Here is a 13724-nt window from a genome sequence, read left to right as displayed (position 1 = left end):
ATCTCCAGCCTAAAAATGTACACTCTTAGATTTCATTTGTTCACCTTTGATTATGGAGTATTGAAGAGACCAGTTCATGTGTGAAAATAATTCCTCATGCTCTAAGAACCACTCTTTTACAATTTGAGTCCTGAAATATGCCTGTGCCACCAGGGGAAAACAAAAACCTGGTCATTCAGTACAATCAGTACATTCAGGTCACTGCCTCCAGAGGCTTGTACAGTGGGCTCTATGCATGATGGATTCATCGCTTCACATGCTTTCCTTCTTAGCCTGACACATCCACATCGACCACATGACCACAATCTTTTTGCTTCCTTATGCCAGACAGTCGTCCAAATCATTTGAGTTCCTGACGCACTGTACACGTGCTATGATTTTAGCTGTCAAATTTTAATGGTGACAACTTCACCAAGTGTTTAAATGATCCACCATCTTGATCATAAATCTTTTTCTTACTAGATTTTTGCCGTCGATGGTTGACAGTATAGCACTATCCTTGCAATATTTTTCTTCTTCTTAAAAAATGCTCTGGTTGAAAGCAAAATACTGCACATACAACACATGGACGGAGTAGCACAACAGGGCTGTGACATTTCAAATATGCCAACTCAAGATTTTTAAAGCCTAATTGGTTTCAAAATTTGGAACCTAGACACATTCCCTATCTTAGCAGAGATGCAAGGCCAAAACCTTGCAAAACCTTAGTCTCTTGACTTTTGTGAGGGCTTAAAATTTCTGTCTGATATTTTACAGCTTGGTTTTGTGGCTGGACATCCGACCTTCACATCGGTAGACTACTTCCCTAACAACTACTACAAAAAAACATCACTTGGATTTAAATGGGCAAATACCTTTGATTGTATACTTATTTCAGTGATTAATATGTTTGTGCTTAACATTTTTAAACGCTAATTGATGCAGTAAGTAGCTTATCGTTTCTTAAACAACCATGGCGGAAGATGTTTCCCATGTGTGTGAAACAAAAAAGTAATGCAATTGGGTTACAAAAAGCAACCATTTAGCAGCATGAGCATTTTCACCCATGAATTGATCACTATTGCTTAGTCTTTTGGATGTTCTGGAGGAGACTTTATTCAGCTTTCTTATTATCAAATCAAGCTAAAAATGAAAACTATGGATGTAAACAACTGTTGTTGGGTGTAACGCATTACAAAGTCAGAAGGTAATCCTGTAATGTAACTGATTACTTTTTATTGACAGTAATTTTGTAATGTAATTAGTTACTTTAAAAAGTAACGCCGCCCAACACTGGTTAAAACAATGACGTGAAGAATGCCTGTTGTCATCAAAGCTAAAGGTATCCAATGCAGTATTAGTGTTTGTGACTTTTTGTTTTGACTGGGTGGTGTACAGCAGTCTGAAATATTTGATCTGTGAATCGTTTGCTATTGTGGTGACATGGCATTGTGCAATCACTAATTAAAAAATACACCATCATGGAGGTAAGAAATTACTGGATATACTGTAACTGCTAGGTACTAGAGACTCATATGTGAAAAAACACTCCACACATGGGATTAGAGGCCAAATTTGTTATTTATGTCAGCTCGTGGAGTCTTTATAAATCATTTATATCATTATAAAAGTGGCACAGCACTAAGCCCCTGGTGTACTCTCGATTTTTAAATGGAATGAAAGTAGCTGGTGATTTGTTTGGGTGTTGCAACAGCACACTTAACCACATCTCTTTACAGTATGTAAGGTATTCATTCCAACCCAGACTGGTTTCATAGTTACACTGCATCCTTACGTTCTTGTACAATCGTAATCCCCCCACCTCTAATCTATTCGAATGAAAGCCATCGTAGTAAACCCTTTTCCACATACACAAACTCATTGCCTTTTGTTGCTGTGATTGAGGTTAGGATTTAACCTCATAATCACTAGACCCTAATGCGGTCACTGTTCTGGCCTGCCACTCGTGAGCCCCTGTGCTTTTTAAAAAAAAAAAATTTTTATTAACAAAAAGCACAGTGTCTACCAGAGTGGTTTGCAAGGTCAAATTTCTGGTAAATCTGTTACAATTGATAAAGCCTTTCATCAGATTATAATACGACTGAAAATGGCTAGACTTTTACTATCACAATATATCGATTTTGTAAATGCAGCTGTCATGAGCTGCAGCAGTAAACCCTATGTGTGTAAGTGATTCTGACAGGTACGTCACCCCTCTGAGGACAAAAAGACCTCTTCGTCGGCCCACTGGCTCAAAGCTGTGTTAATAAAGCAGGAGAAAATGAGCTCTGGGAGTGGAGCGGTACGATTCGCTTCGTCCTTTATGCTGATTGGCATCTGCACCTCGTGCCTCACACCAGCCCCCGTGCTACGGCGCGAATGTCTCTAAAAACTGTTATAAAACCGAGTCTTAAAAACTAACGAAGGCATGCTTATTTTCAGACTGTTTGAGTCACACTTGGTAGATATAGTTTCTTTTTTAGATTTAGAGTTCCACGAAAAAAAAAAGAAAGACCGTGGTGTTTGTTGGGCTAAGCTACTGTTTGTGAACATGATTTATTGATAATAATTTGCAATATTAGCAGATGTCTTCTAGCAGAAATATCGCTCCACTAATGAGACCCAAAGATTTATTCTTTAGCAAGTGATAAGCCACATACTGTGGCACAATCTGGCTGTTTGATTTGAAAATTGTTGTGGAAAGAGTGATGACTAAAGCTGTGAGCTGTAGGCAGAACTTATTTTGTCCTCAAGCCTGGCTTTTTAAAGTTTTTAAAGTTTCACTTTGAATATTCACTGTCAAAATGTTCTGAGCAGTGTGATTTTGGAGCAGTCAGACTGTGTGTTCTTCAAGAATGCTTTAGTTTCAAAAGAGAAAAAAAAAAACGCTTTGACATCACAAGATTGGCACTCCAGACTGGCTTGTAAGCTGATGTGTTAATGCTCTTGGAGAACCTGCGAGTCTGCAATTATGCTGTTTTATTACAATTGGGGCACTGCTTCTGTAGGAAAGGCATAGCAAGTCCTCTTCAAGGGCACATGGAAAAAGTAGTATGCAGAACTAAGTGTCCTTAACGCCCTGTTTAAGACAGCTGACATGAAACTTTCGAAGTGATATAAGATGATTTAGCTGACAGAATTGTTACAGGATGAGTTGTACTTTGTTAATGGACATTTGGTACTGTTAAGTCCAGCAGTTTTACAGGATCCAGCTGTAGTGTTGGGTCCAGATGTTCTACACTTACATTAAATACTGTACTGTAGCTAATCCACCACATTGAAATTATGAGTGGAACGCTATTATCCTATTCTCACTGGAAATTTAGTCGTTGCATTTTGTGAGACGATCCTGTCATGCAGTGCTTCAAACAACTGACATGAACTTAATTCACACGACAACGACAGGAATCAGTTAGACCTCATTTAGGGCATACATTAGGATGCAAGACGATATTTTTTTCTCAACGTGTTTGTTGTCATGGCATGTCACAAGGCAATGTAGGAACATTCCTCCCAGGCACACTGGGAGGAAATCCACATACATGAGTTCACAAATGCCTATGGTGAATGTGACACTGATTGACAGTGGAAAGACTTTCAGTCCCTGATGGCTAATTTTTGCATTTCCCTTTTGTGTTGATGTTTCTTTGGGATTTTACATAGTGATGAATGACAAAAGAATTTTGCATGCATATTTATACCTCAGCACAAAGAGGAAAGAGGATGTGGTTAAAGGCAAATACATTTACACTGGACTAAAAGTGGACAAAGAATAATATGGATAACACAGTATATTAATTATAAACTCGGATTTTCAGGAATGATAGTTTGTTAAAATTTTTTTTGTTTATATACATATATGCAGTATGTGTAAGAGAGAGAAAATATTGTTTTATTATCTAAGTAGCTTATATATACTGTGTATATATAAGCTACTTATATATATATATATATATATATATATATATATATAATTTTTTTATTTTAATTAATTAATTAATTTATTTATTTTTACCAGGTACACAAGTTAAATTATTGTAAACTGGTAATTTTAATAAACTTTAATTCCCTATTGTTATGAATTGTAATATGTATATATTCAGGTCACTGCTTAGCCTGAACAATACAATACAGGAATAGTGCTTTAAATTGTGCAGACTGAAATAATAACAGATGGTGAGAACCTTCACATGGATGTTTTGCAGCTAAGCTCTTGTAACTGAAGGAACTATAGAGCAAAATCTCTTCCTTTTAAGGCATGCAGGATATCACTAAAATGTTGAATTGACCTCTTAGATGTTGACATTTTGGACCTCTTCGTACTGTGCATGCTCATGCCCTTTCCCTGCCTCTTTATCTCTGTCGCGTCTTCACTAACCCCTGACGTACTTGTGTGCTTCTCTTCTTTTTCGCTTTACCTCCTTTAGCTGGTGCTATGTCCAACCTTAGCTCAGACCCATCCTCTGCTTTGGCTAGAAAGCGATTCACCTTACATGGCCTCTCCAATCGCAGGTCCCTGCCATCAGGTAATGCAACAAAGTCTTCACCATTTTCATGTCTTGCATCTTGCGTGTCCTTCAGAGTGCAGTCCAGCCTCAAACTGTCTCCCTTTGTCCATATCATGATAAATCATCCTCATCGCCATCCCTGTCATTCATCTTGTCGTGCACTCGTTCCTTTTTTTCCTACAGTATGAATGCCAACTAAATAGACCACATGAACCCAGGGTGCTTTTTGAATTATTAGCGCACTTTTAGATTCTCAAAGGAATTCACATGTTAGCAAAATAGGCCAAATGGTGAATTGAGACAAAAGAAAACACGAAAGGTGAAATTCCCTGCGCTCAAGCAAATGTCATAGTGTACTGCTTCAGTATGCCTCTGTCGCGCTGTTGACATTTAAAAAAAAGACGTGTATTACCATTCAAGGTAGAGGTATTTGATTCAAGGTTCTGCTTCAATTATTACTGCTCAAAGGTCTGGCTTGGAGATTCATTTTTACATTGTATAAGATTGTTTTATTGGATATAAAGTAATTTTTATAATATAGATATGTACACTCAAATATATAAAAAAAGAGATATATAAAATAACCTTTTCATACTGCATACTGCAGCATAGGATGTACTTTGCTCAATTTTTGAAAATCCATGTCTGTGATTAAGGCCATCAATATACGAATTAGTCATGGTGACATTTCAGGACAGTGTGTCAATATTACATGTATTGGCTTCCTGAGATGACTTCTGCTTGAGAACTCGAGGCTGCCAATAAATTTCAGCATGTTAGCATATCTGTTATCGATTTTTCACGCAGGGCCTTTGAAGCGGTGTATCGCCGGAGTGTTCGCGGTCTGTCATTATTGTCTCTTGTTTCTTTTCCTCTGCTTCGTCCATCTTGCATTTGTCAGTTGGCGTATCAAGTGTTTGGCCGCTGGAGTGATTCGGGTTAATAAAACAAACGCTGGGAAAATTAATAAAGTCAAGCCTATGTGTTGCTAGTGACAAAAACAACACCTGGCCTTACAGCTGAGTCGTGTAGAGGACAAGAATCAATACTTAGACACAGTGCATGGCTTTTCATCATTCGGTACACAGAATGCCTGTCTTCTCTATTGCTTAAATCTTTCTTCCCCTTTTTCTCGCCTAATTACTAACCCTTACCTGCTTTTTGCTCCAGAGCCGACGCCTAAGGAGGCCGAAGTCCCTCGGCGCTTCTCTTTAGCCTCCTCCCTCAGTGCTTCCACTACCACACGCACAAAAGGTACCTAGGTGCTCATGTTTCCCTGTGTTCCTAGATGCGCATGTTTCCTTTTATTCATAAAACATTCATTCAACCTGTGAGATCAGGCTTCCTCTGAGATGAGATGGCCCACTAAAGGGAAATGCAACAGACTTTTGTTTATATTTGTTAAGAAAATGTTCTAAATAGATACACATATATGAAGGTTCGAATGAATTCCACCCACTCAGAAAAAGAACGCTGCACACATACGTCAGCATGACGCGTGCAGGTTTGCGTCTCAGCGATTTCAGCACGCCGTCGCCTTTTTAATCATCCGCCCTCGAGTATACCGTGTCACTTAAAAAAATATCAGTGTTGCAGGCAGCACCCACTCCTAATGATGATTTCTTTAATCTCTACACACTGAGAAGCAGATTCATCTCCCCGAATGTTACGTCTCTCCTGTGACTAAGCAACATGATCTGCTTTTTTTTTTTTTTTTTTTGCTGTTAACACACCACTATCTGTAGTCAGCAAGTGAATTGTGATTTGTCTGAAGCTGGTTTTTACATTGCATTGTGATGTTGCTGTCCCAGACAAAAACTGCATGTTAACATAAAACATTTGGCCTTTAAAAAGAATGAGCTGCTGTCTCTTTACGTCTCATCACCTTTCTGTCAAGGCCGAGCAAAATAGAGACATGGCCTGAAAAGAAACAGAGGATGAATTACAGCTTCCAGTCAATTAGACAGCAAAAAGGTAGAATGTATTTACAGTTACTGTATGACTATTTTGATTATTTCAGGGACCTTGCTGATTGATGACATAAGCAGAATGGTCGTTAGAAGATCGTCATTGTATGAAAGCATATCACAGGATATCACAGCCATGCTAATATTCAGCATGACAGCACAACTACGAGTGTGATATTGCTTTAATACAACAATTTTACAAATACCATTTATTATCAACAGATAATAAATGTTTATTTAAAACCCCTAAAACTTGAGCGGCACATATAAGTGCCAGTGCTGGCGTAGGTCAGTGACGATTAAAAGCATATGTGCTCATATGGAAGCCTTGCCAGTGTGTGTTAATGAGGAGGCTTCAGACTTTAAACTGTGTATTTGGGTTTTTGGATATGTCAGGTAGAATAAAAGTTATCATTACTTTTATGAAGGATACATTCTACAAATAAGACAAAGTAGTTTTAAATTTGTACCGGTTACTATGTAGCCAAAAGGTAAAAAGAAAAATAAACCATGAAGGTCATAATGCTGATGTTTTAATGGTGATAATGTTTCGATTAATATTGATATACACTACAATATTAATTACAATATTAATACACATAATTATTAATACACATACACTACAATACACACACACAACGCTGCAAGCAACGATGATCAGCCCAAAAAGACACATCCAGCAATGACGATGCCTTAAACTTGCTCATGACTCCCTGAGTGACATCAGATTGAGTGACTTCATATTCAGTGAAATCAGATCTAGAGCTTTTTTAGAGGTCTTAGCATGCTTAAAAGGCACATTGATTGTGCGAGGCCCAGGTGACAATGTTTTTTTGGAGGTCTTAAAATGCTTAAAAAGCTCACAGGATGTATGTTGCGTCCTGGTGGTGTGGTCGCAGGTGCTTGGGCCCGCTCATTGTTAATTGCAACTATATTTAGCTTTGTTTTTATGTTAGCTGTAAGTAAACAACACAGATGTCTTCAGGGGTAAGTCGGAATTAATTAGGAGCAATTATGAAGTAAATAAAGTGTTGTTTAAGATAATATAACATCAGATGTGTTTTCTTGTTAAAAGTGCTTCCATGACTGGGTTTAAATGCAGGTTTTGGCATCCAGCTGCTCTCCACTCTTAACAGTACTGTGGAAGGAACTAGCCTGCTGTCGATGCTGGCAACTGACAGATAGTGTACTTAACGATTGTTAGAACACATGCGATGCAGAGTGATACATATTGTTAAACTTAAACTTACTCAGCACTCGCGGAATGCCTCTCATCATCAGATTAGTCGGTCAGAACTGACATAAAGAGCTAATTATAAGTCTAAGCTTGTGCTAACAATTATACTGTGCATAAAAAATCTTGTGCTATTGAGTGACACAAAGAAATGCATTTACCCTGTTACCCAGAAATGGTGAGTTGGATTCCTGGGTAATGCTACAGCCTTCCGTACCTGGGAGTCGAGAGAACAGATCTCTCGGGCAGTTTGGATGGGATGGGATGGAGTACCTTCACTGCCACATCAATCATAGAGATACTAGCCAATCATGGGCATTTGTGAGCTCACACAAGCGGATAGGGCAAATAGCACTTTCCTTCAAGTGTGAATAGCACTTTAAAAAGATGAGACGGGTCTGCATTGCGAGGACAGGGTCATGTCTCGAGGACGCACGTGAAAGACTTTGCTCTCCCTAGTTGGTAGTCATTGCCTTTATGGAAAAACACCCAAACAGGGAGATGAACGAGATTTTACTATAAGAAAATTAGGGCAAAAAAATATTTCTTCCCTAAAAGAATTAACTAAAATTATTATCTTGTAGTGTCTGTGTTTTTCATACTATTCACTTCTCTAACAGAGTTTTTGGATGGACGGTACTCTAAATCCATGACCTATTTAACCAGTATCAGAATACATTTATTGATAGACACTCCAAAGCATTTCTGTAAGTTTTTTTTGGGTAAATGCATCTGCCAAGTGCTGTAAATGTACATTTAAATGCAAATGTATTACAGGAGTCCAATTTGTCAGAGTGGATAAAATGATCCTAAGTTCTATAACCAACTGTGTGATGAGGTGTTCTTCATCTGAGATTATACAACGAAGATCCACAAATTTTCATTCTGCTTATGTCATCAATCAGTGCAGTCTGTGCTAGTGGGTAAAATGGCCTTGCTTGGACAGAAACATTTGTCAATGTGAGTTTGAGGTATTAATGATATTTGTCTGTCCTTTTTTCATCATTTCTACTACCGTATTGTTGATTCATAGCATCAAATCAGGTATTAAGTTGCATTTTGTGTGATTTGAGTTTTATAAACTGATTCAAGTTTATCACTGTATCCTGTCAACTTGTTCGGTTGCTGAGACATGACCAATGTAAATTTGTTTGTGAGAAGGGCCTCGGAAAAACTGAAATTTTATTGTTGGGATATTTAAATGAGGATTATGTGATATAATAGGAAAGGATTTCCGTGCTACGCCTCAAAACATTTTTGATATCAACAAACAATGTTTAGGATTAGAATTTCTCAATTCTGTTAAAGGATCATGAAAATTAGGTATTTATTAACCAATATTGGCCCATTGATAATTGAGAAATTAAGAAACTAAGAATTTGATACCTTCCACCTACCGCATACTATCGGCCGTATTGCAAAACCAACCTGTGTAACCTTATCCATGACTTGATAAGACCGGCCACATTTGTACCCATCTCTGCTTTCGTCCTGTTGGCATGTTTTAGCGCAGGGGTCATGCTGATATTTTACAAGAACATTTTCTGAAACTGTGTTTGGTTGCAATAGCACTAAATCAGGTAAGCATGTTATATAATGTATTATAATCTCCATCAGAGCTTTGCCATTTACATCTGAAAACAAAATTAGGCATATTTAAAATACCTTTAAAAGTCTAAAACCAGCTTTAGGCTGTGAAAATCTAAACATTAACAACATGCATTAGCTGGGATCTAAAAAGACATAATGCAGGTGTTTTCCTCATTAGCAAACAAGCTGCATATGATGTCACTGAGATGTCGATTGTGCACGTTGTGCTGATGTTGCCTAGAGGTGTGTGTGCTATTTGTCATGGTGAGAAAAATGATATTTAAAAAGTATCTCATCAGTAATAAACAGCAAATCTTAATAAGCTGACATTTAGAAAGCAGCATATTCTTACCTGAACTTTGCTTCCATCTCCGTTGCGGTGTATTATGAGAAAACGTTACACCTTCAAAAGAGTCAAAGCCCATTCAGTGCTCATTATTTAGATGCTCTTTTCTTGTCAGAAAAGATTGGGAGCATATTTGCTTTAATAAACTTCCATTGCTTCATTCAGGTCCTCTTTCTTCGACCATTAAAAGCAAGAGACACCAAATTAAGAGTGACCCCACTCCATTTGGTTATGAAGGTATTACGAGCCTGTGCATGTGGAATGTCATGTGTGTAATACATCTTCGTTGGAATGACCTTAGTTTGAGTGTGAATGTATGACATGCTGTGAAATGTGCATGATTTTATGGGCAGAGAGGTTGCTGTTGTGAATTTATTTATTTTATTTTTTTTCTTTTTTGCCTTAGTTTTTGTGTACATCAGTTTTGGGTATACTCTCTGTGATAGTTATTCATATTTTAATTTTTTGTGGGTAATGTTTGCACCTTGGTGAAGAAATACATATACACATACATTATTACTTATTATTATTCTTTCTTTCTATTTGCTAACAAACATTTTTTTAATCTATTTTGGCTATTTACAGAGAACAATGGCTAGCTATCTTGCTAACAAACTTGTCAGGAAATGTATAGGCTATTGTGTAGCCATTAGCCACCTTGCCATGTACATTATTTACACAGCATAGTGGCTTGTTATAGTTGCTATTGCTACCAAACTTGGCTAGTGATTGACACAGTATAATCAATCACTGCCTATCTATGCACATTTATACATATCATTGTACACATTATGACATTAAAATTAATATTAATATTATAGCATAATGCTTAGCCATACTGCTAACAAACCTAGCTAGTACTTACTCAGTATAATCTAATGAACTTGGGGTAGGCTAGAAATGTTCACAGTATAGCTAATGTGTTTGAGTGTTTAATACAGTAGAATCATTAGTTAGCATGACCATTTTTACTCAGTTTAGGCTTGTTTGAGATTCCAGACCATGGTTAGAAAACCAGACTAATTATTTTAATGATATTTAACTTAATGTTAGCTTACTTGCTAATGCTTTGTTTTTAATTACATAATATAATACCTAGAATCTGGAGGAGTTTTAGTGTTAGTTTAGTGTTTGTAGGTTGCTGGCTAGCTTAGCTATTGTTGTAAACTAAGGAAATGTCATTTTTGATTTTATTTTCCAAAGGTGCGAATAGCTGCAATTTATTGGCTTTCATATTATTTTTATTTTATATATTTTATTTTAATTTTTACTGTGCTGATGGAATTTGCTGTAGATTCCCCGTGATATCTGCATGCTTGTGTGTGGTACCGTGTCGTCTCACAGTATTAGATGCGGACATTTATCAAAAGGATACTTTTCTCTTAGATTCTTTGCGAGGTGCTCTTCCTGCTGACAGCAAAAATAAAGGCACAGCAAGTGCCAAGGCCACTGTGCCTAGGTCCACCTCTCAACCAGGTAATCATCAGAGAGAGAAAGAGAAAAAGTGATGTGTATGATTTTCAAGGCTCCTTCTTTTGTAAAATAGAGCCTTTTGCTTTTTTTCTGAACATTGAGGGCTTTTGCCTCGAAGATTCATGTGATCTTTTTATTCCTCAAGGATGGACCCAGCGGCGTTTACCCTCGATGGATACCGAAGACTTTGAGACCATCCCATCCAGCGCTGAAGAGCTCTCAAATTCATCGGACGGGGAAGAGGACAGCAATAACAAAAATGTATGTAGTCCTCCCTTATTACTGTGTCTCTAATGCATCAAGTTAATAGTATCCCTGAGAATCAACAAATACGCACCATCTGTATTAAAAGTCTTATCTGCATTTCCACTTTTTCTAATTCTCTTAAGATCTTTCCAATCTTAAAGAGAAAGAAAAAAATTAATGATGCATTGTTATCTCAAATGCTGGTTATCGAGGTTGGCAAGACCTGACATTTAACAAACCAACAGGGATAAAGCTTATCCTTCTTTGGGCTCTCCTCCAGTTTTAAAAAAATACCCCAGGGTGTCTTTTTAATCTGCCTGGAGGATGAGAGCAAAAGATCTGATAAAGACGAGAGGCGATCAGAGCACCATAGCCAAGAGCCAGAAAACACCATCTGATACATGCCCACTGAGAAAAGGTTTAGCTTTAAATCACAGCCTCACCACTAGACGGCGCTATTTAACAGTTAAAATTAGCAAAATAGTTTTTTAAAACTAATTGTTAGTTTTAGCACCTTGTCAGACTGTCCTTTTTTTCTTTTCTCTCCTATGATCCTACGTGACGGTCTTAACATTTTTAGTCCACTGATTAAATAAAATGACTATAGGAATAAGGCACAATGGGACAAAGCAGAGGTGAGTTCTAGAGTCTGTTGGTGCTGTAGGCAAAAAAATTGCAACAAACTCCTGCAACCAGCATTGATTACCATTATCTTATAAATATTTAGTCAATTTGTTAGCGATTAGTGCCCCCTAGAGGCCTGGGGCCCCAAACAGTTTCCTGCCTTACCTGTTGGAAAGCAGCATCTCTGGGACAAACTCCTCCTATATCACAGAAATTTCCTAACAATCACATTTTAGTTACAGTAGTACTGATCTTCTTGTTGCTTATTGACTTTATAGCTGTAATGTAATTGACTCACCTATTTTATAAGACAAGAAAAAAAAACTCACCATTTCAACCTGCTAACACTGGAGACTCCTTCCTGAAAGCATATTAAATTGACTAAAATGTTGGGTTTTTCTTTGATACATAACACTGCTTTTACTTTTAAATCTGTCCCTGGGAGTAAGTTGTTACTAAAAGATAACGTGTTTAAAATTTGAGCTCTTTTACTAGAAAAAAAAGCTATCAGCCCCACCATTGTTGTCCTAAAAAATAAACAAACAAACAAAAAAAAACATTTAAGGTATGCATAAATGTGATTCCAGAGAGGATGTTTTTAGGCTTTTTTTTTTTTTTTTTCAATGCAATTTCAATTTTAAACTGTAAGACCTATCAGTCAGTTTTCCGTGTTTAAATCAGAGCTAAATTCATAAATGTGGTGCTTCTGGTTTCCTACTGACGGCACTGGCTTGGTGGTTAGCTCTGTCGTTTTGCACTTCCAAGTCCAGGGTTTAATTCCCACATCAGGTCTGTATACATGGAGTTTGCATGTTCTCCTCGTGCTTAGTGGGTTTCCACTGACTGGTGCTTCCAAATTGCCCATAGTGTGTGAATGTAGACCGGAGGTCCTACAACGGTTATACAAATGGGAATAAATACAATGGGCTTGGAGCATGGACAGTATGGAGTAGATTCTACTAAATGAGTTACATTTTGAGAAAAAGGTAAATCATATGCCACATTTATTTACTTACTTCTGTGTAGATTGTTCGCTGTAGGCCTTTACTGTAATGTATTTCAGAATTGTCCTCCGGCTTCACTTGCACATTGTGAGTCAGTTTTAAAAAGAAACTAACTGGTAAACAAATAAGTTCTCTTCCTGCAGTTGGGTCAGGGTTGAATCACTTTTCCACTGTGGCAACCTCGCTAGGACTGACCTCTCTCAGGCAGGCCACATCTGAGTGTGATCCAGTGTAAATCAAATGGATTAAATTCTGCAACGTTTAAAATAACATTTCTATTGCTGGGATTATGTTCGACTTGTTTTGCCAGAGCAAAATAAACTTGAAAGAATAATAGAATGTATGTATATTTCAAACAAAAATGTCACTTTTGTCCTGCTTCATGCGCAGCATGTCTCGTTTTGTGCACCATTATGAAGACCATGAAGTTATGTGAATAGGTTTTGAGTATTTCCTTCCATAAATATTGCTGGGGAAACAAAAGACCTGGCCTTGCTCAATGAGACATTGATTCTTAGTATTGATCAAAACACAAGGGTTAACGTGTTGCTGCTCTGCCTCATTTTTTTTCCTTCCACACTTCCAGGGGGAGCACAATTGCTTTCAGGTGCAGCTTACGTACGAGTCGCGAGCACCGCAGGAGATGTCGCTGGAGCCTGGAGATTTAGTACAGTTCCTAGAAGAGGTTGAGAATGGACACTGGTGAGTAATGGATAGAGCCTCCTGCTTTCCTGGTGCTGGTTCCACCCTCAC

At 37.6% G+C, this 13724-nt stretch overlaps 1 protein-coding gene across 6 annotated transcripts in view; it reads left to right on the top strand.

Annotated features, from left to right (window-relative positions):
* mcf2l2 (MCF.2 cell line derived transforming sequence-like 2) overlaps positions 1–13724 on the top strand; it is an 87879-nt gene that overhangs the window by 68896 nt on the left and 5259 nt on the right. For 5 of the 6 annotated variants that reach the window (XM_053512525.1, XM_053512524.1, XM_053512529.1 and 2 more), the window contains exons 27-32: positions 4407–4505; positions 5658–5741; positions 9790–9861; positions 11011–11100; positions 11243–11358; positions 13558–13673. In XM_053512525.1, coding sequence (XP_053368500.1) covers positions 4407–4505; positions 5658–5741; positions 9790–9861; positions 11011–11100; positions 11243–11358; positions 13558–13673 — 577 coding nt within the window. The remainder of the gene's footprint in view (positions 1–4406; positions 4506–5657; positions 5742–9789; positions 9862–11010; positions 11101–11242; positions 11359–13557; positions 13674–13724) is intronic. The other variant, XM_053512530.1, reaches the window with a different exon arrangement.

Source organism: Clarias gariepinus, chromosome 15 (assembly GCF_024256425.1).
Source record: "Clarias gariepinus isolate MV-2021 ecotype Netherlands chromosome 15, CGAR_prim_01v2, whole genome shotgun sequence".
Taxonomy (NCBI): Eukaryota; Metazoa; Chordata; class Actinopteri; order Siluriformes; family Clariidae; genus Clarias; species Clarias gariepinus.
The sequence above is the reverse complement of the archived record's forward strand: the minus strand, read 5'-3'. Positions and strand labels throughout refer to the sequence as shown.